Raw genomic sequence first — 22,552 nt, 5'->3', positions numbered from 1 at the left:
ATTGTGAAAAAATCATAGATTTTTGGCAATGCTTCAATAAAAATGTAGTATTTACTTACTTCCTGTACTTACTTAGAGGTTTTTAAATGAAATAGAAGTGTTGAAGTTGAGAGAAAGAATTGAAGCTATAGAAACCTGAACAAATATTCAGGCATGCAAGGGCATATTGCAGAGGTATCTATAATTTGATAACGTGGTGGGTATTGTGTTTGATCAAAGGGTTGAGACTATGAGATTTAGATCACTCTCTTTTTCGATTGTAACTTTAACTACATGGGACCTGAAAGGCCTACATTCAAGCCTATAATATCGCTGTGGGATTTTTTTTTATATATATAAAGTAAGAGGTGTTCAGCCTCTGAAGGATGGACTCATGAGATATACATTTCTTGAAGTGCTGAAATGCTTCTGAATAAGTACAGCCCCTGGACAGGGCAATGGATGCCACTATATGAGAGAGTGATCTTTTCTAATGCATGCTGTATTTCTATATTTTTACAACACCCTCCCTAATGTATATTTTGAAACTCTGCTTGATATGTTGTTATCTTATCAGTGACCTACTATAGCATATGGTATGTTGAGATAGCAGGTTGATGACATGGAAAGCATTTAAATAACATGTAACATAACACTTTCTCTGTCATGAACTTGTTATTCCAACACTTTTGAGAAGTCAGCTGATCTTATGCTGAAGATTCTGTAGATGTCCCCAGGCTTAGCTGCTTTTTTTTGTCCTATTCCAAACCTTTCAAATTTCACACACGCACATCTGTGTCTGACTGTCTTAGATTTTGTATAAACTGGCTTTCCACCAAATAGGTCTGCCATTCATCATATTTATTTAAGATATCATCTAACTTTCTGTCTAGCTGCTTTTTCCAGTATGTGCACCTCATAGGAATTAAAAGTTTATTAAACAGTTTGAGATCTTATTGGTTATTTCTTTGTTATAATAAGTTGTATTTCATGTTAGGCTGTGTTTTAATGGGGTCAGATCATTTGCAAAAATTTTGAAGATGCTGTTGTTTTTGAGGGGGAATATTTAAGATTTTACAGTAGAACCTACAAAGCATCAGTAAAAACTCTACTGTAATACATAAAAACAGGACAGAATGTTCTAACTGAATAAACACCTTTAAGTTTGTCATTTGCTGACTTTTGAATGTTTAAGCATGCAATATAAATATCTTTTTAATGCATGTCCTAGTTTTTCATTGCTATTTAGTTTTGTTGCTGTTGATGGCATTTATTTTTGGGTAGTTAGCATGCTCCTGGTCAACATTTATCAATAGCCAAACTGGAAGAGAAGGAAATGGTAGCACAAACTGATTGAAAAAGCTACTGTGGAATTACAAGTGTAAAATGCAGATCAGCAGGAGTAGTTTGGATTTTCTGCCAACAGAGGAGGATGCTGATAATGGATTTTTTTTTTTCTGTAATTTGACCATGCTTTAGCAATATATGCAAGAGAAGTTTCTGTATCAATTAGCCTTCATTTTCAAATTCAACTATATATTCTTCTGATAACTTTATTCTTTGCAAGTACTTGTTCAAACATGGGAAGGAGCCTTGGTAAGTCTGTTTCACCATTCTGATTTATGCAGGTATGTTTTCCAGACAAGTATTTGTTCCCATCAAACTGCATATGGGGATCAAACATGATTTTAAAAAGTGAGGGCTCTGTCCCGACTCTGCAATGCTCTGGGCAATGTGTTTTCCTGCAAAGACAGGTTGTCTTGCCTCAAGTCATTTAAGTCCTGGTGCCTCCTTGGAAGAAGCCTAAAAGAGGAATTTGTTTTGTAATTGGTCAGTCCAAGGCATGAAACATTAAAATTACCAGATCTCAACTAGCTTTTCTCCCTTTAAGAGGAATTTAAGTTCTTGAACTGCTCTGAAGCACTTCCAGTTTGCAGAGGACCTGAGGGGGAAAGGTAACAGGGGCAGGCTTCATACAGGTAGTTTCCTCATGCCAGGCCCATTTATCCTTAGTGTAGTTTAGATTAAGTACAGGGTTGTTTTTAATTTTATTTGCATATCTGAAATGAAGTTCATAGTACAGGAAGAATCAGTATTACCCCTTTTCAGAGAAGAAAGTTGGAGGAAATCCTCATCTTCATACTGTGTCACATGACTACATTAGCGCCATGTGAATCCAGATCTCTAGTCCCTTGGACACTGTGATGCATTTGAATGCAAGTTGGACATCAGGAGAATCCTTAGCTACCTCTATGTCCTTAGTGAGTTTCACAAGACAAAGTTGCAGGTTTACACTCAGAAATGTGTGTTGCTAATTAAAGTAAAAGTCAAGACATTGTTTTCTGGTTTTGTAGTTTTCATCGCTTCTATTGATACCATATTGTCCAAGTTTCTTACTTTTCGAGATGGTAGTTCATCTTGGAATTTTTTTTGTTTAAATGAAGAATTATTCATCTGGTAATTCTGCTTATTTGGAGATCCTGTGCGAGAAAGCTTCTCCCCCGCCTACTCATTCTCTTGGCAAACTGGAGAATCCTCACAGTAGGATACAGTAATTTCTTGTAAAAAAGCTACATATATAAACAGGTTGACTTCTAATAGAGGATTTCTCTTACAACCTTCATTGGGCACAATGCTTTAAGCATGCTCTCCAATCAGGATTTAAATAGGGAATGTAAAATATCCAGCTACTACTTAACACAGTGTCTGTTGGGGGAAGACATACCACCTGCTGATGCCAGTAGAAGTGAGAACAGCAATACTAAAGCCTGTTAAAGCTCTCGGTCTGTATTGTGTTGAAGGCCTGAGAATGGAGAATGAAAGTTCTGTGGGATGTTATCTTTAAAGAGGCTGAACAAGGTACGCACTTTACCTTTAAAACTGACCAATTAAAAAAAAAAAGCCCATTTTTGAGAATTAATATGTTTCGGAAAGGACTAAAACATTTCTAAGAGACATGTTAGACCAATTTTCTTAGTGAATGGAGGCTTTCTTTTAGGCATAAAAATCACAATTGTTTGCATAATTACTTCGAAATATAAATATCTCTGTGTAGATTAGCCTGCAATATCTGACAATAGATAAAAGTTAAGATGTGCTTTAATCTTTGCAAAAAAATCTTTTAAAAGAAGGAAGTTTAGTTGTTACTTATATGTAATCAGAGCATATCATTCATTTTCAAGACAAGCTATTCCATCAAACAGTTGCTTATTTTTTTAGCCTATTATTGAGCAGTTATTGAGCCTTTCCTCTTATGTACCTGAAACATTCAAGCAGCTGCTACTCCAAAAGCCTGATCTTTTTTTTTTTTTTTTTTTTTTTCCCCAAAGCAGATAGATATCAGCGCTGTGTTCCTCCTGTGTTCATTCACTTACCAAAGATGTTTTTTACCTCATGTGTTTTCGTGCCAGGGACAGATCATTATCAGTTGTGAGTAGGAAAAAGTCACCCCAACTTCACTCCAGTAATTTAGGATTACATGGTAGCTGTATACATTTGGCAGCCTACAAAGCCTGAATTCCCTCGTAGTAATTCTTGATTTTTTTTTTTAATAGCAAAGGCACACTAAATTTGACAATAAGAATAATATTCCCTTCTTCAAGAAGCTGAGCTGAGGAGAGTAGTCCTTGAGCTTAAAAGGGGAAAGTTTTCAAAATGAACACTACCTGACTCTGAAAAAGTGTGTGGTATCAATGATATCAGTAATTTACCACTTACCTTTGTAGTATGTGATAGACTTTAATCTGCTACAGTCTATTGTACTACTGTCTTGGTGCCTTAGATACATTAGTGCCTTAGCTTTAGTAATGCTAAGGGCCTGCTATTTGCAGCTCTGTAACCTTTCTCTGAAGTGACTGAGACAGCATTTTCCAGAGCCTCTGTGGCAGTATTTTTTCCTTATAGTTCTCATGCTGTTATTCTCAGATTATTTTTCTCATGGACCTGCACCTGGACGTGCAAGTCCTAATAGTGTTTTCACAGGAGGTTCTCGTGGGAGCAGCTACTACTGGCATGAAAATCACCCCTTCACTCTCTTCTTTGCCTTCCAAAACATAGTACACAACAAAGTAGATAATACTCAATTAAATGCTTGATAAATATTCATTAATATGTGTGCACAGAAGTGTAATGACCAATGTGTGCAACACTTGCACCATGATAATGTACTACAGTCAGCACTAATAGTGTCATAATGAGACCAACCAATAGGCATTTGAGTGAGTCCAAATAAAAAGTAGTGGTAGGGGAACAGCGTGGTGAAAATCATCATCATCATCATCATCATTGCCATCAGCAGTAGCCTTGTCATCATCATCATTGCCACCTGCTGCACTAGCGAGACACTCTCTCCACCCCCCAGAGAAAGAAGCGTGTTTGGGAAGCCATAGCTGCTTTTTCAAGCTGGTCATTAAAGAGAGTTTTCCCATTTCTTCCTCTCTCCCCCTCCCTCCTTCTTTCCCTCCATCCGTCCATCATTAGAGTTGATGTATGCCATCAGCTACAGACCCCACTAATAAAACTCTGTGTGTAAGCCCCTCTCAGAATCCTTCACGCAATAATACTGTGGCAAAGTTTTATGGTAATGAACCAGCCAAAAGCTAATTCACATTGGGACAGATGTTCAGCCCATGTAAAAGACTGCATTTCCATAAGATTTCAGTAGACAATTATTTATAACCTCTGAAGGATCTAAGAAATTATACTGTGTTTCATAATTGTTTTAGTATGAGTCTAGCTATATATATATGTGTGTATATATATATATATATATATATATATATATATATATATAGAGAGAGAGAGAGAGAGAGAGAGAGAGAGAGAGAAAGAGAGAGAGAGAAAAGAAAATTATAGCTGTGGAATGCCTTTGATGTTTCTAGATTCTGGTGAAATTGCACTGTGGTTGGTCTAGTGAACTGAGGGCATTACTGGGCAATCATAAATCTTTTGCATGCATCTCATCTACCCTGGTGACCTTGGGCAAATCATTTAACCCCTCTGTAGCTGTTTCCATGTTTGTAACATGACAATAATAATATCTATCTACCTCTCTGCAGCATTGCCAGGATTAATAGTTAATGTGTGTATGTTTTCAGACTGTAAGTGCTAGGTATTACTGTTAACTGAAATGGAGGTTAAGCACTTGTCCTAAAGATGCTTGAGGGGGGAAAAAAAGAGGATGCATCCTCTATGGTTGAATAATTGTGTTTAAGCCATTCACTAGAGCAGGATTTAGGGAATCTTCAGCTTTGAGGAATATGCCATTTAAAGTTTTATTTGCGTGGCTAGAAAACTAATGGCTTTGTACATACTTTAGGATGATTAGTGGGTAAAGTTTAGTGAAGCTTCAGTAGTTTTTGAGCAGCTTCACAATACACCAACTGCCAGCTTGATTTCCTTCAACACCAGACATGCTGCTCTTTTCTATTTCCTAGTGCAAGTGTCTTGCAGAAAAGCAAAAGAAAGCACTGTCTCTCATTTCTTCGTTGGACTGTTTCTTTGATAAGACTCTAGCATCAGACTGCGAATAGTACTTTTTAACTGATCTGCATTTCTCTTTTCATATAGTTATTTTTTTTACATGTACACTGGTCTGCTTTTATATCGTGTACTGTAGTTTATTAGCTTTCATATTATGAAGTGAATACATAAGGCTGAGCCCCATTTCTGTGAGGTATGTATTACCCATTCTGACAGGCTCAAATGCTTAGTGACTGCCAATAGCAGGAAAGTCTGAGTCCATCCCCACTCCCTCAGAATAGCCTAGGGAATAATACTTATTCTTCTGGAGATGGCACAGGTAAACAGTATTGAATAAAAGGGAATTGGCTGAACAGTCCTCTTATAAAAACAGTCCTTTAGTTAATGAATGTTCTTTACAGTTTTTAATCTCTTTGAAGAATGAGGAGACCAAATTAGTAGTGCTTGGGTATCTATGATAAATCCCAAGTGCAGAAAGCAATATAGGACGTTGGGCACACAAAATTATTTGTGTAAATGTTGTAAATACGTGACCCAAACAAAGTATATGTAATGTGATGTGCCTCCCCAGATGAAGAAATTTGGTTTAGATAGTGGTATGTTTTGGTCTCAAACAAATCTGCTCATCTTTAGAGACTAATGTAAAACCCATCTATTTTCTCAGAGTAGAGAAAGCATAATGAAAATTGGGGTTTGGAAAGATTTGATGAAGTTTTTATTTGGACTGTATAATGGGGATCATACCAGATTTTGACTATTTAACTTTATAATGTTATGTCAGAAATATGAGGATACTATGATAGGCCTTCTTAGGGATGATATATCCTGTTAACATTGATATTTATGTTATTCTACATGGTTTTGCTTTGAACAGAGAGCTATTCCATACGTAAGTATAGCAAACACTCGCCTGAGTGATTCTATGGTTCTTTCAATCCACAAGTGTATCATTTATGATGCCTTATCTAAGGTGATTGGAAAAGCTGAAAGAATGTCTCATGTCAAATGAAAGTCCTAGATCAAGTTTAGAGCTTCATTCCTTCTGGAGTATTACAGCTAAGTGTAATGGCGTTTGACAGTATTGGCATTTTTTATATGACTTCTTTTGGCTAACTCAGCATTCTGAAAAAATAGTGTTTTCCCTTTGTGATTGAAAGGGTTAAATAATACCAATTCATTACCACTCACAAAAGGATTTATTTTGTTCTCATAAATCAGTTTTATTCCACATTTTTATTATTCCCTTGGGTCAGCTGCTCCAATTGAAATCAATACAAGTGCAAGTGACACAATCAATCTGGATATTTGATTATGGATTTGAGACTTCCAGTTCTACTCTGTGTATTTAGCTAGTCTCCTTCTGATAGTGTCCCTGGAGAATCGAAAATTCTTATTGGCATCCATGAATTATGGGCATAGATTCAGAAACCAGATACTGTGATAATCTCCATTTATGTGCTGCTACTAGCTAGAGAAAGAAGGCTCTAACTATGGAAAAATAAACCTGAAGATCTTAAAGCTAACTGTTTTAAACTGTAACTTTTTTTAGTATGTAAAATCTCTCCTGAAATAAGTTTTTAAAACCTCATTATTCATCTATAAAACACTCAAACAGTATACATTAGGTCAATAATTACATGCTTTGTCATCGGTTTAACATCATGAATGCAGCAAACATTTTTATTATTTGATGCTTTCCAGTCATTTATATACTAGGTGATGTTATGCCACTTAGATTCCTAAACCATGCTGGGGCAGGAAAGGAGACACACTAGAGACTCAGGAGTGCATAGAGGCATTATGCTTCTCAGGCAGTAAATGGGCAATACAGAATGTTGTGCTAAATCTTTTCAAAGGTGTTGCAAATTTTCCCCAATTGATGCAAACATCTTGCTAGTTTCATAGGCTACTGAGAACTGCGTCCTGAGTGAGCTAGCAGTACAGCTGTAGACGCTTGGCCTTTCTCCTTTGTGCAGTGCAACACTGGGTAAATAGTTTTTTCCTGTCCCCTGATTAGATGGCTGACAGAGAACAGGTTTTGTGTAGCTCTGGAGTTCAGAATTTTAGAATTCTAGTCTAGGCTAGTTTCTTACTGTCTTATAAAGCAAGTTGACTTTTTGCATTTAACAGTCACGGTTATACAGACTATTGCAAGACAAACTTTTGCAGCTGATTCCATTGTATGATGACCACTAAACTACTGCATAACTAGTTCTGAGATCTAAAGATGACAGGTAATACATGAGTGATTAACAATTGTGTGTTTGGGGAAAAAAGGAGAAAACAAAGCCAAGCAAAACTAGGTCAGGGTTTCTTGGCTTGTTCAACTACCAACTTGTTCCCCTCCCCCCTCCCCCCAACTTCCAGTTGTGTCAATTTTACTTCAAAATTTCTGGAAATGTGTAGGTATCACTGAACAATCTTAAAGTTGCTAGTGCCAGAATAGACGGACTGTGCCCTGGCTGCCCCACTTGAACTGCATGGGCTTCCAGACTGGAGAGTCATTGATTACCACCAGTCAGCAGTTCCTGGCTTACTCCACCAAGTGGAGTAAGAGGAGGAGTCTGTCCAAAGAGCTCTGATATTTTATAGCCAACTGACATTTTGAGTAATCTGATATAATAAGGTGTGGGAGCCTGTGTGGAGCTCATGCCTTAACCAATTGTGAATCCTTTTGAGTCCCATCTCAATACGTGGCTTCTGGGCAGGGAGAGTTTCATGAGTTCTGCACTGTTTGTAGCATCTCAGTAATTAAGAATTGCTTCTGTTGGTCCATTTGTTATTTCTCCAGCTCATCCACCATAGCCTGTCCTTTTCCTCAGAAGATCCCCCAGAGTGTTCTGCTGGTTCATGTCATGTATGGGCCCCATGACCACTATGCCCATGATAATCCTTGGCACTCAACTTTCTTTATTGTCACCCACATGTGAAGAAGGCAATGTGCATGTAGGTCCAATTTTTCCTATTCATGTGGAGCCGAGAATGCTAGAACCTGAACACAGGAGGTATGTGTGAAATACACATCATCTGTTTCCATCTGTGGAATGCTTGCCAGAGCTGAGTAGCCTCACCCTATTTTATGATTTTATTTTATTTTATTTTATTTTATTTTATTTAGGCCATGGACTGAGTTTTTAGTGTGTCCTTACAGTGGGTGGGTTTTCCATGACTGATGCATTGCCTCACAATGACATCAGCCAACTTCCTCAGCACTCATGGGTATATCCCTTCAGGTCCCATGGCCTTGTGTACATTCAGTTTGTTTAAATGTTCCCTAACATGATCCTTCTCCATCAATGGTAAGTCTTCCTTGCTCCAGACTTTTCCATGGGTCTCAGGGACATGGGATTCCTGAAGATTACCACTGAAGACCAAGGCGCAGAGAAGACATTTAGTACCTTGGTCTTCTCCATGTCCTTTGTGACTAGGTCCCCATTCGCATTCAACAGCAGGCCAAAATTTTCCCTAGTCATCCTTTTGTTACTGTTATACTTGTAGAAGCCCCTCTTGTTGCCCTTCACCTCCCTTGCCAGATCCAACTCCAGGTGGTCTTTGCCTTTCCTGACCCTGTCCCTGCATGCTTGGACAGTGTTGTTATATTCCTCCTGAGTCACCTGTCCCTGCTTCCACCTCTCGCATGCTTCCTTTTTATGTTTGAGTTTTATCAGGAGCTTCTAGTTCATCCATACAGGCTTCCTGCCTCTCTTGTCTGAATTCTTGCTCTCTAGGATGGACCATTCTTGAGCTTGGAGGAGATCTTTGAAAGTCAGCCAGCTCTCCTAGACCGCTCTCTCCTCCAGGGCTGTATCACATGGGATTCTTCCAAGCAGATCCCTGACTAGACTAAAGTCTGCTCTGAATTCTAAGATTGTGATCTTGGGTCTCTTTTTTTTTTTTTTTTTTTTTTTTTTTTTTTTTTTTTTGCCTTCTTTCAGGATCCTGAACTCTAGTATCTCATGGTAGAGGTCATGTGTATCCCACCATGTCTCCGTGATCCCAATGAGATCGTAACCTTGCAATTGTACACACCTGCATTTCCTCCTGTTTGTTCCCCATGCCATATGTGTTAGTGTACAGGCAATTCAGAGAGGCCCCAGTTGTGCCAATTTTCCAGAAAGGGCATGAGCGTTTTCCCCATAATGCTGTCCTGTAGGCACTTCCCTATTTTTGTGCATACGCTTTGGGTGACCACACTTCAGCCTTGTTTTGCTGACTGCTAGATCCCTCCTGTCCACATCACCCTGCACCCTTTGCTTGCCAACCAGTCCACCACTTCCTCGCTTGATTGTTGGTCAGCCTCTCAGTCCCCCCTGTCGTTCCTAGGTTAAGCTCACCTTAAATTTTGCACGTTAAGTATTACTACAGTAATACTACAGTATTACTGTAATTAAGTATTACTACAGATTTTTTAAGTAAGTTCAGTAATCGTAGGACTGGAAGGAGTCCCATCTGCTGCAGATTTCAGGTGGCTGTGTAACATGAGTGTAGCTCAGAGTGATGCACAGAACGTTCAGCGTATGCACACTGTAAGGCTCAAGACAGTCTAAGCTAGCTGTATCAAATTTAAGTCTGTGAAAGTCACAGAAGGTACTTTTGCCTGTTTTATAGTGAGGGAAACTGAGCTGTTGAAGAAAGAAACTGAATAATATAGTCAGAAGCTAAATCTGTGCCTCTGGGCTTTCAGACTTCTGCTGTATGTGGTGATACGGACTTTTTTTTCTTCTTTAAATATTTCATATTTTTCACTCTTAAAACCAAAAGATAGTGTAATTATCAGCAAAAGAAGAAAAAAGCTGAAGTTTTTCAATGCAGATAATGTGAAGTGTTCACTATTTACAGGAGAAGGTGAATATTTTGCATTCATAGTTTTTCCATTTTACCACTGTACTTTTAAATTACCCATCTTGCCTCATCCTCCCTGGCCCCTAAGAATGGGAATATAGGTTCTCTACAAGAGAGACTTTAAGTTTGGCACTGCGTTTGGTGCATCGAGACCATGATCTGTCCTTAGGAACAATGCATCTCTCAGCTCAGGAGCTGAGGAGCAAATAGTGGTTCAGAAGATTGAAACAAAAGCAGCAGTGCACTCATCTGGGGGGAAAAAAAAAAAAAAAAAAAAAGCTCTTGAAGAGGGAGAGGGAGTCAAATCAAAGAAGGGATAACACTTCATGAGACAATTGTCTTGTGACAGTTAGGATGACACTTGGAAAAGAGTTAACTATGGCAGTGGGTTAGGAAGAGATAGTCACCAAAATGGTGGAGACAGATATTTACCTGTTTTTAATGGGATAGAACTAACGGAAAGTCATGTTTTTGACATGACAACATACTGCACTAGTAAAACTAGGAAAGGGAGAGAGGGAGGGAAGAAAAATCTTAGTTGTGAGGAAAGGAATAGCTTGTGTGGGAGTTAATGAGGCTCAAGAATAGGCAAAACTAATGGACAAAAAATTGAGCTTATAGAAGAGGAAGTGTGCATGTTCAGAGAATTTTCCCTGGAAAACTTAGCGAGACAAAACCAGGAACCAGAGCAGGGGCAGAAATTTGTGCTAAGTTAGGACTAGACGAATGGAAAACGAGGCAAGAGAATGAATAAGTGAGTTGTTTTTGTTTCATTTTTGTTTTCCTGTTCTGACTTTAGCTTCTGCTCTGACCTCAGATAAGATGCTTAACAAGTCTTTATATATGAAGTAGGCATAAAAATAACTGTAAGTTTTTGTGCCAGTTAACTAAGTAATCTTTGTATAGTTCTTCAGATCTTTGTATCAACTGTTCTGTGACCTGGATTTTGGCTACTTTTATTCTTTGAGTAGCCTTCTACATTGGGAAGAGTTCCATTTACATCTGTTTGAATACTGTGGAATAACATGCTCTTTAAAGTAAGCAGGACCTGTATGCACATAATGCAAACAGTATCAATTGGTAGTAATATTTCAGAATATTAAACAAAGCCTTAAACTCACATAATAAAATATCTCTTGCCATGTAGTAGCATGCAATATGTACTGTGTACTTCTGTGAATAAAGCATCACGTTGTCTAGAAATAATAATATTGAAGGAAAATAGTAGCTTTTTAAATATTTATGATGATCAAAACTTAAGTGTTACAGGCCTGAATATCTTTTAGGTTGAAATCTCTCTGCATTTTACAACTAACAAACCTGTAATATCACTTATGTTCAGACAATTCTGGGGATAAAATGAGCAGTCAGCCAATCTGTAGCACACCGCACCACAAGTAAGAGAAGGGAAAAATTTTCTGTCTTGCAAAAAAGTGTGAGTTGTTGAAGTCCCATCAGAATGTGAACAGAAGTGTATGGAAACTGCGTTTAGCCAACATCACCTGTGTAATGATGGCCAGCTCTTGATGATTAGGGAAAGAAAAACGAGTGAGCACTCAGTGATATTTTTCACTCACCTAACCTCCTTGCTTCCTGCAGTCAGCAGCAGAGTATAGTTGTGTCGATGTTTTTATGACAGAGACACATTAAAATGGTTATGTTTAAACTTACTGCTTTAATAATCATAAGTGCAAACAAAAATAGTAATAAAAATATTCAGTGATTTTGAGAAGATTGTGCATACATATGAAAAATGAGGTTTTGCTGTTTAGTACAGGAAAAGCAACCCTCAATTTAGTACCTTTCCCCTTAAAAATGTTAATTTTGATTCAGATGGGAAGAGTACCTTTGAATGTGGCAAATGCTGGAAAAACCCACCGTTTTTAAGTATAAGAACAACATGTTTGATTTGGCTTATTTCTTTTTTCCATCACAGTCTTTGTCATGAGAATGGTTTCCTGTTGTGCCATTTTCTCTGCTCCTTACAACCTTTGTCACATGAATAAGATATCAGAACACTAATGACTAATATACAGTATTCTGTGTCTGCTGATACTATACTGTACTACTGTGACCTTTGCAATATTATGTATTGTGATTGGCTGTCCGTTTCACCTCTTTCCCACGAGTTAATAAGGCTGTAAAAAGGAGAGGACTTGAAATGGCCAGCCAGTCAAATTACAGAATATTGAAAAGGTCAGAGCAGTACAGCACAGAGAAAAAAATTACGGAATATATGAGGCATTAAAATTCTTGTGACAATGATTATAACAAGAATGGAAAAGGATACCCATTTATGTTATTTCAATCTAGTGAACCCCATAGGCTGATGGACCCAGGACAGCAGTAATTTACGCACCACCGGCCCACATGAGTTTTAGTCACCTATTTACACTAGTGCTCGATAAAAGGAATGCGTGTCTTCTTTGGAAACATCTTTGAACTGTACAGCCAAAAATACAGAGAGCCTTCAAATACAAACACTCGCCAGCTAGAGTCCTCTGTAAGGCTTTGCACTTTTAAACCATGATTTATAACAGAATATGAATGTGCTTTTTTTAATGTAAAGGTGTTTTATTACTTGACTTTGCTTCAAGTATACGTAGTTCTTGAATATGTATATGGATACTCTTTTGCCCTATTTTCTTCATTTGGATAATTTTTCCTCAAAAATTGGAAGAGTAAATTATTTCTTTTATAGAGAGGTAGCAGCTGGTATTTTGAGACTGTTTTTCATTTGCAAACAAGTACTCCTGTGCATATATCTGACTGTGTTCAATCTCTGTAGGTTAAAAAACTCCCTGCTCTCCTGTACAATTACTGTACTCAGTTTCTGCCTCCTTAACTTTTTATACAGCTCCTGTTGACAGAGTGCCATACCTACTATTTTCCTGGTAATAAGATACAAAAGATCTCTACCTGTGTTTGCATTTTAGAGGAGCAAAAAAAAAATGCATCTCAAAAGTTAGAGGGCAAGTGGGGAGGATGTAATTCTTTTGAGCTTCCTACTGGTCATTGCTGCTTTTATTCACCATCCATAGGTTCCCAGCAAAAAATCTGGAACTCTAGAAGACCTTTTAGTAGCACAGTAGCTCTTTCCCAAGATTGCAGGATTGCAAAACTTAAAAACATAATGCTCAGAAGACTCTCAAAGTACTGTAACAATGACTTGATTAAATCTGCAAGTTAGGAGTAAAGCTCTGTTAAATAAACAGGATATGCTTGATAAGTCTAGTGAGGGTAGAGCAAGCTGATGGACTAAGGACATAACTATTCATGTAAGAAGGAAGGGAAGAACTGAGATACTTGGACCTGGTGTAAACTAGGAATAAATTGGGAGCAATACACCTTTTTCTCAAATACCAGCCTTAGGCGGAAGTCCCTCAGAAATACTGGGGGAAGTATAGAAAGCCTTAGTAGGAGGAAAGCTACCAAAAGAACAAAAAACATTATGCAAATATATGGGAAAGATTGAGGAGTATGGGGAAGCCTTTCATATCTGAAAAGAGCTTGGTTTTTGCAGAGGTTGCAGGTGATAGTGACTCTGAACCCTCTTGCATCTGAATTCATCTTTTGGTGAAGGTGCTAAAAGTATTGAAGAACATGATAAGCAAGTTCTAGAAGGAGTTTTTCTCCCTTCTTAGCTACGTTGTTGTTGCTAGCTATTTCTTGAGGGTGGCTTCCTTACTGAAGCACTAGTGACAGTTCATGTCAGGAGTGATGAGGCAAAAATGCACAGGAAAGAGTAGATATTCTAGCAGAAACTGTTTGTCCAAAGTGAAACAGTGTGTCTTATGATTTTACCAGTGTCTCAGGCAGGTGCTGTTTAGGGATGTGGCACCTTGCTGGTAGGTGAAACTTGGAACTGTGAGCAGGATGGAAAAAGCATACACATGAAAAATGGAAAGAGAGGGGCATCATCCACTTATACTCACAAATAGGGTCCATACTGAGGCAGTCTAGGCAGGAATGGCATAGAGTGATATGCCAGGGTTATCGCTGTATCACTTTCTGTCAGGCTGAACCTATGTGTCTGCATTTTCCAGCCCACTGAAAGCAAAGTTTAAGCAGTGAGAAGAAGCAAAGCTGCATATTGCAAGTCATCCCTAGCAAGCCCTGAATTTTAAAAATATTCTTCTAATATTTTATTTGCCAGTAGCTGTAAGTTGCTTGGCTGGCAACAGGGATAAAAAATCTTTTGTCTGTTTAAAATTTAAGTTAGGAAACATGTAAGTGCTCCTCAGATTTTTATTAGAAGCAATGAAAAATTTTGAACTGCTCCGTTGTCTAACTCATTGTAAATTTGCAGGTTCATTTTTGAGCTGAATAAAATGGTTATGTAATTACATACTTCTCCTAATTATTGAGTAATTATATACTTCTTATAATTGCCAAGTAATCACTCCGCTATAACTAGAATTTAATGTTACAACTAATTGTATAATTACTGTATATTAATGTTGTTATCCAGGCAACTTAGAACAAAGTGTTATTCTTTTAATTCTTTTTCTCTTTCTTCAAGCTGTATTTTTAAAAATATAGTATAGCTAGCCATTGGAAGAAAGGTTAATAGTGGAATAAAAACATCAGCAGAGGAAATACATGCTTTCGTTTTGGAGTCAGGTGGATGAGAATAAAAAATATTAGCATGTTAAAACTGCACTATAGATGGAATAAGTTGAATTTTCTCATGAATTGGGCAAATAAATTGTTGTTGGCAGCCTACTTTATGCTTGAGGTTTGAATCTATCCTGTGTGCCTTGAGCCATCAACAATAGGATTTTTAAACTTTTCTGAACGTTATAAATGAAACATTTAAAAAAATACATCTCTTCTCACAGCCTAGCCAGATCCTTAAATGTTTCACATCACTTGGACCTTAAGAGTGTATATGTCAGTTGACCGTTTCTAATGGCTTTATCGTTGTTAATAGGTGCATAGAACAGATGTTCTTAGGTGGTCGATGCAAATAGTAAGTCACAAATGGTGTGGTGATGCACAGAGCAACTGTGATAGACAAGGGGAGCAAGCTGCTTTGTTTGTATCTACTCCCAAATTGCACACAAGGACTTTTCAACCAAGATGCATAATGAGAATCTGAGATACAACTGAGAGCTGAGACCAAGTAGTGGGCCCAGATGCAGATCTCTAGTGCTGGCAGAATAGCCAGTGTATATAAGGTTGAGCTCATACAAAACCTTAATTCTGCAGAATGATCATGTCTATATGTAGGATGTGTAAAATGCGGTTGCTTTACCTCCATTATGGTTCATAAAGTAGGGTCTCCAAGGCTAATGTAATATCTAGTGAAATCCAAAGTAAATCCATCAGGTTTCATGAAATTTTTCTAGATTCACACCACTGTAGCCTCTCTGTGTGGTCTGTGCCACTGCATGGTATAATCCAGGTATATTTTGAGCAATGGAGAACTACACTACAAGGTTAGTGACTTTCCCCCTCCCCAAAAACCTCAGGGAGTCAGTCTGCCATATGTTAGCAGCAGAGTAAGTGAAGCACTCTTTGTGCAGCTCTGTGAACATCAAGGTAATTGAATGGCTTGGACTTACATGAGAATCACAGACTGTTTACAAGAATCCCGAAATCAGAGGATTAATTTCATTCTCATAGCTGTTGTTTCTGAGACTTCTGTGATTCTACTGTTGTTTCTAATGCGGAATTCCCATTGCCTTCCATGTAAGAGCTCTCTAGGTATCTTTGAGAGTTTTATTTTGTTATTTTTATAGGGTAGAATATTTTTATACCTTAAATTTGGGATCTTGAAAGGGTCGTAAAGCATATTTAGGTTGCTGTGGTCTCCTGTAATGATTTCAACAGAAAAACTGAATACTTCAAATCCTTATTTTGTTTTTGAGTAGATTGAGGGAAAGCATGCGTTTCTTACTGCAGATGAGTAATTCTTATGTATGTAATGAAGTGAGTTAGCTTTCATAGCTAAGAAACTCCTAAAGCAAATGCCTTTCTAATGCATTCAAGGAGCATTTTGCCAGTCTTTGATGGAGATAAGAATTGACCCGAAATTTTTGTATGATCCTGATCAGATCTGGATTTGCAGTTCTTGTACATCTGTTCTAGAACACTAGTAATTTCTGAGAACTGGCTTCTGTTTGCAATATGCAGCAGTCAGTTTTGCAACTGCGTGGTTGGCTTTTAAATTTTTACAGGTTTCACAGGTACCACAAACTGTTGCCAAAAGGAGGAGAAAATGGAGAATAATATTTATTCTTCAAATGCAGCCATTTCTCGGTGTTTTTGATATCAGTGGCAACTTTTCATTTCGGTAGAAGTAAGACTTAGTTCATATTGAATGGCCAATTGCAGCAGATACAAAAATCTAACATTTGTTCTCCTCCCCTCTCCTTTTTTTTTCTTAACAGCTAACACTAATTATTCTATTGTAAATGGCACTCGGATCTTACACAGCAGCAAAGAATCCAATGTATGGGTACCCATTAAAGGACTGATTCCATTTTCTAACTACACAGTACAGGTGAATGTTTCCAACAGCCAAGGCAGCTTGATAAGTGATGCTATAACAGTAGTCACGCCTCCAGGAGGTAAGTATGAAAAAGTGCTGTTTCTACTCATGCAACAATTACACAAATGCTCTGGTGAACAAAACATTATTTATTATTGCAACTGAGGACTGGAAGTTCAGAAAAATATGTTGTGTTAGTAGTTCTTACTAATAAAACTGTTTCTTTCAGCTTTTAATTTGTCACATTGCTCAATTTAAAAACTAGAAAGTGAAAACAGGTAGCTGTATAGATAACAGTATGTAAGTGAGAAGTGCATTAAATACTTTACTTTTTTGTATGAATGGGATTAGATTCTATCGTGGGTGGCTAATCTAATCTAAGAGAGGTTCACTTGCATTTTGTCATCTGTCTTTGACTAGAAGTTGTAAGTGCTGACAAAGTGCACTGACTGGATATATTTAGATAATTTCTTTAATAATGGTAATATTAACCTTTAGTAACATATTGAGCCAGCAATCTACACCCTGGTGTAGCACTAAGGGAGGCAGTTGCAGTGTGCTGATTTACACTGAATGAGGCTCTAATCCACTTTGGATGTTATCTTAATAAAAATTTGAAGTAACAGAATTGATCAAATACTCTCTAAACAGCCTACATGCGTGGTTTTGAAATGAAAGCTTAAATTTACAGCTTGTGTGTATGTGTTTCTCTTGTACTTTCTTTTCATGGACATCCTAGTGAATTACAGACCAAGAAGGAAAGGGTAAAGTCACAGCATATTTCATACATCTCAAATTTGTTTGCTAACTTATACCTGATATAAGCAATTGCAGGTTGTTATATAAGAGTAAACCAGACTTGAGATAAATTGCTCACATAAGCACTTAAGACACTGATGTGTTTAATCCCAGTGTCGCTGTTCAATTTTGCATGTAGAAACTGCAAAATTTGGTAGAGAAAATTTTACCAAATGAAAAGGTAAAGGATCTTTAAAGATAGGCAAGGATGTGAACAAGTTTTTGATGGCCATTAGGATACACTTTCTTTTGTCATTAGATTGTTGTTGATTACAATTAGGAAACTTATAGCTTTGAAATTATCTTTTTTATGACCTTGTGGTAGTTTAAAAGCAATACCTCATTGATTAAATAGGTTTTAGTTCATGCTTCCTTTTAGTTAATGATCTGAAAACATATTATCCTGATTTACGCATAAAATCATGCTGAAAAGCATGTGGCATTCACTAGAATATGTGTGTTTAAGTAGAATTAAATTAGCAGCGAGAGTTATTAAAGAAATCTTCCATACTATTGTCCAGTGGACTGTGATCTGTAGTGAAATGAATAATAAATGAAGCAGTGCATATGAGAGAAATACACACACAGTATTCTCACCACATATGCGCATACATATGCACACACACACATATGTGCATATCTAGGACAATGTATATTCACTTTTCTATGATGTTTATTATAATGACTCTTTGAGTGCCATAAAATTCCAATCCATGCTAAATTACGAGTATAATGGTAATTTTACACTGGGCTCTGGTCAGTGTCTTCACTTACAAACACTTTCTAAATCATCAAGTGAAACCAGGTCTTACTGAAATCAGTAGGAATTTTGCTTTTGACTTCAGTGGCCAAGATTTCACTTAGACAGGAGTCTTATTTAGTCAAAGAGTAAGGCATGTCTATTTATATGCAAAATTATAGCTTTGTTATGACTGTAAAAATTTAGCATTGCCTTTCTGAGGATAACAAAAAATGCTGTTTGAAAATTTGCATTGTGGGGAGTACATTATGAAGTTTGAAAGATCGTGTAACAAAGAGAGTGATAAGAGGACAAAGGATAATTCCATTTTGAAATTACTGCTGAAATTACTACTGAAACTGCTGTTTTTAATTATGTTGCATAATTTCTTTCAACATGCGTCTCCTTTGTTTCATTTTTATTTAAAATGTATTGCACAATATATGTATAGCACACTGAATTTTGAGAGTTACCTGATTGAATGTATCTTAATTTCTCATCAAACTGATTTGCCATGCTTAAAGTCATTGCTTAAAAAAATCTTAGAAATAAGGAATATATTTTACTTAAGCTCTTGACTAAAATTGCAGTTCAGGTTCAAGAGTTCTTGGGAAAGATTAAAAAAAAAATTGAATCCAAATGTTAATCCATAAATATGAAACTTTCTTTTGACCCTTACCCTGTAGTGGTCTGGAGTTACTAATGGGGTTAGGATTTCAACTCTTAATGGGACTTGGTGCATTAGTGTTTTGTATGCATGGAATTCAGCATTCAGTTTAATAAGTGGTTGACATTGGTGATGTCCCTTAATTTGCTTAAATCTAATTGGCTCTTTTATCAGTCAAACCTGTATGGATTGGCAATTGATCAGAAAGGGTCAGCCATGACTGTGCATGTACTTAAATGCTGGAACCACCAGTTAAAGTCACTGTTGCATAATAAGAAGCTGAAACCATGAGAACAAATGATCTTCAGAGTCGGAAGGCAAAAGAAAGCAGAGAAGTTTTTCAGGATGTTCAAGTTCAGAACAAAGGCATTATGGAGTATATAAATTTTAAATACACTGCTTTTTGCCTGAAGACTTAAAGCTTTTTTTTCCAGATGAACAGAAATCTTGTCTGAAACTGTCTTTGTTACATCAAAGAACTGCATAGAAAGCTAAAAGAGAGGGAAGAAGCATAAAAGGGCATAGTTTAAAATGATTAGTGACAAATTTCATCCTGCAGAGGTAGAAGTAGATTTTTTTGAGTTTTATATTTTTTCCAAAAAGAATAAATTTGTTCTATTTATCTTGTCCTAAACTTCTTTCAGTAGAAGTTGTAAAAAATAATGTACTAGCGGAGGTTTCCCATTAACTTGAGGATGCCAGCCAGTAGAAGGTCTCAAGAGAAAATTGTTTTAGAATTAATTTAATTAGGTAAATGAATTGGAATGATACAGAGGACATAGAAATGAAAAAATCTGGGAGAAAATCTTCTGTACAGAGCACTTAGTTTATGTATTTTTCTTCTTATTAAGTATTAATTCTGATGCTGTGGCACACAGAGAATTCCATTTATTTGGGGTTGCAGTGCAGTAAGTGATGGTAAGTTAACAGAGATGAAAGTAGCACTCACTACTGAGAAGAGATCATGCTCTTGTTAAATCCACCTGCTCCCTAGCTCTTACTCCAAAAACCCCAACGTGGAAGGGAATGAGCTGCCCTGTAAATTATTCCATTGCTTAATCGTTCTGTCTAGCTAAAATGAAAGTTTTTTGAGAGAAACATTATTGATTACTTTGTTTCTCACGAATATCGTGTGCACATTCTGCTACCAGAATGCAAATAATTCATTTAAAATACATGGGAAAAGTGATAATCTGAAGGCAGATGTGCACATACACGTTTTATGCTGTGTTGTTGAATGTGTTTTTTTTTTTAATTTTGAAAAGTCTCTTTAAAAATAAGTGCATATTACTTATTTTTGGACATTTATGATGGTGAAATGGATTGTTTGAGTCAGACAAGGGAGTATGCAGGAAAAAAAGTAATTTAGGTAGGCAGAAAGGAAGAAGAGAGGTTATGATGAGAAATAGGTGAAAAGAGATAGCAGAAGAGACAGGCTGCTAATCAGGTGAGAAGCGGAAGGGTGAAGGCTCAATCATCATCATCAACGAGAAAGAAAACAAAGAAAAGGTCTGGAGTCCCAGATAATGAACGACAAGCACTATGAAGCTTGTTGTGGGTGGCAGTTCTGTATCTCATTGAAGGGAATAAAGACAGACTCTTGATGTCACCTGTGGGTTGTCTTCCTGTGGTTACCTGTCTTGGGGATTACAAACCATAAACCTGGTGCTGCCTTATCTGTAGAAAAGAACCTCAAAGAGTTGACATATGTTCCTGTTCCCTATGTAATATGTAAAAGCAAAGATACTCTTTGAAGAAAAAAAAAAAAAAAACCTACCTAAGCAATGAAGTGTCTCTTTAATCTTTGCCATAATTTATGGAATATGTTGCTGGTTTATATACTGTGTCTATGATTTGCACAACATAGGAATGTCTAGCTGTGAAAGATGTCACATTTTGCCTTGAACTCATAAACACCTACCCTTCAGTGGTCCCTTGTTGTTTGTATACAGTATGCTGCAGCTTCTGCCTGCAAGCTTGAGCTACTTCACAGCTACTTCGCAAAAATGAGCCTACATATTTATAGTCATTGATGTTTGTTCACTGTCTACAGAGCCTGGCACTCTGCAGCAAAAGGATTTCAGCCACTGTTAGTTTAGGTAGCAAGGCCTTTGAGACTGGATATTGAACCACATCATGGGATCATTGATCTAATTATGCAAACAAATAAGAACCACATCGTACAACTTATAGTCACATCTGGAAACATTTGCTCATGCAAGTTGATCACTGGAGCCAACAGGACTACTTGGATGAGTGAATATTCAGTAAACAGAGCAAACCAATGTTGTTAGGCCAGAATTATTTAGGAATAAAAATCAGACCTGAATATGCTGGAATTTTCCCTGTGAGATGGTTTGTTTTTCCATGATGCTGAGAATTAGATTTGAGCAGAAAGAGTCATGTCATAAAACTCCTTTTGAGACAGTTTTCCACATTTCAAATTTTTGGTATTCCTGAGACATTTGTTGCTTTTCTTATTTCTCCTTTTCTTTCCTTCTTTACCTGTAGGCATAGGATAAAATCCAGGGCGTTTTTTTGTGTATCTTCTGGGTTTTTTTTGATTTTTCTTCTCTTTCATCCTCTTCCATCACTTCTTTTAAAGATAGAGTAGTAAAAACAGAATTGAAAATTGGAAAAAATAAAGGAAAAGTAGTTGAGAAAAAGAGAAAAAAAGCATCTGACGTGGTTCTGTTGCATTCATTAAATATGTATATATTTAGATATTAAAAAAATCATAATTCTGAAGCGCATGTGGTGTGTCTGTATACTAAAATCTCTAATTTTGATGAGAAAACATTTAAACAGGAAAATGTTTAAACAAAATTGTTGCAAACATTCTTGGGTTTTTTTTGTGTGTGTTAACAGAAAGTTCTGAGTAAAAAATTGTGACCATATCGGTGACTATCCAGAGATAGTTTGAGGAGAGAGCAAGACAGAGTAGGGAGGGGAAAAGATCTGTCCTACATCTTTCATCAGTGACATAGTTAATTAAGGGGTGTCAGTGGCAAGCTGTGTGAATTGTCCATTCCAGTTCCTTTTGTCCAGAAAGATGATTTCATGGGGATATGATGGTAGGGTTGCAAAAGTCCAAATGGGAGTTGTTCTAATGAAATAATACTTCTTCTCTAACCTCTGCAGTATTGAACTGATTGTCATTTTCATTAGTTCTACTTTTTTCTTTTATTCCCTTCTCCCGATCTGTTCAGCACATCTTTCAATGAGCTCGAACTATGTCTACTCTTGTTTTGGGATGGTTGTTTTTTGTATTCTGCTGGTGAGAGAAGAGAGGAGAAGTAAGTCTCATTTCTGAAAAGTTGTATCTTCAGATTCCAGCAGTGGGAGGCACAGACGTGCCCGCTTTACTGATTGTGTTTTTAAACTGTAGCTAGTCAGGGCCTAGGCTAATTCCACACATCATTAAGGACTATCTCAAGGTTGCTTTAAATTGTACCTTACTGTAAGTCTTTACTCCTAAGACTGGAGATTGCCAGAATTCAATGCAAGGCAAAGTTGCAAAGACACTGCAACTGTGTCTTTTTTCCTCTCA

The 22,552-nt window shown here is 37.1% G+C and overlaps 1 protein-coding gene across 1 annotated transcript in view; it reads left to right on the top strand.

Annotated features, from left to right (window-relative positions):
* Window positions 1-22,552, top strand: part of USH2A (usherin) — a 407,004-nt gene that overhangs the window by 223,035 nt on the left and 161,417 nt on the right. Inside the window, exon 37 of the mRNA XM_064509686.1 lies at window positions 16,698-16,877. Coding sequence (XP_064365756.1) covers window positions 16,698-16,877 — 180 coding nt within the window. The remainder of the gene's footprint in view (window positions 1-16,697; window positions 16,878-22,552) is intronic.

The sequence above is a fragment of the Dromaius novaehollandiae genome, chromosome 3 (genome assembly GCF_036370855.1).
Source record: "Dromaius novaehollandiae isolate bDroNov1 chromosome 3, bDroNov1.hap1, whole genome shotgun sequence".
Lineage (NCBI taxonomy): Eukaryota > Metazoa > Chordata > Aves > Casuariiformes > Dromaiidae > Dromaius > Dromaius novaehollandiae.
The sequence above is the reverse complement of the archived record's forward strand: the minus strand, read 5'-3'. Positions and strand labels throughout refer to the sequence as shown.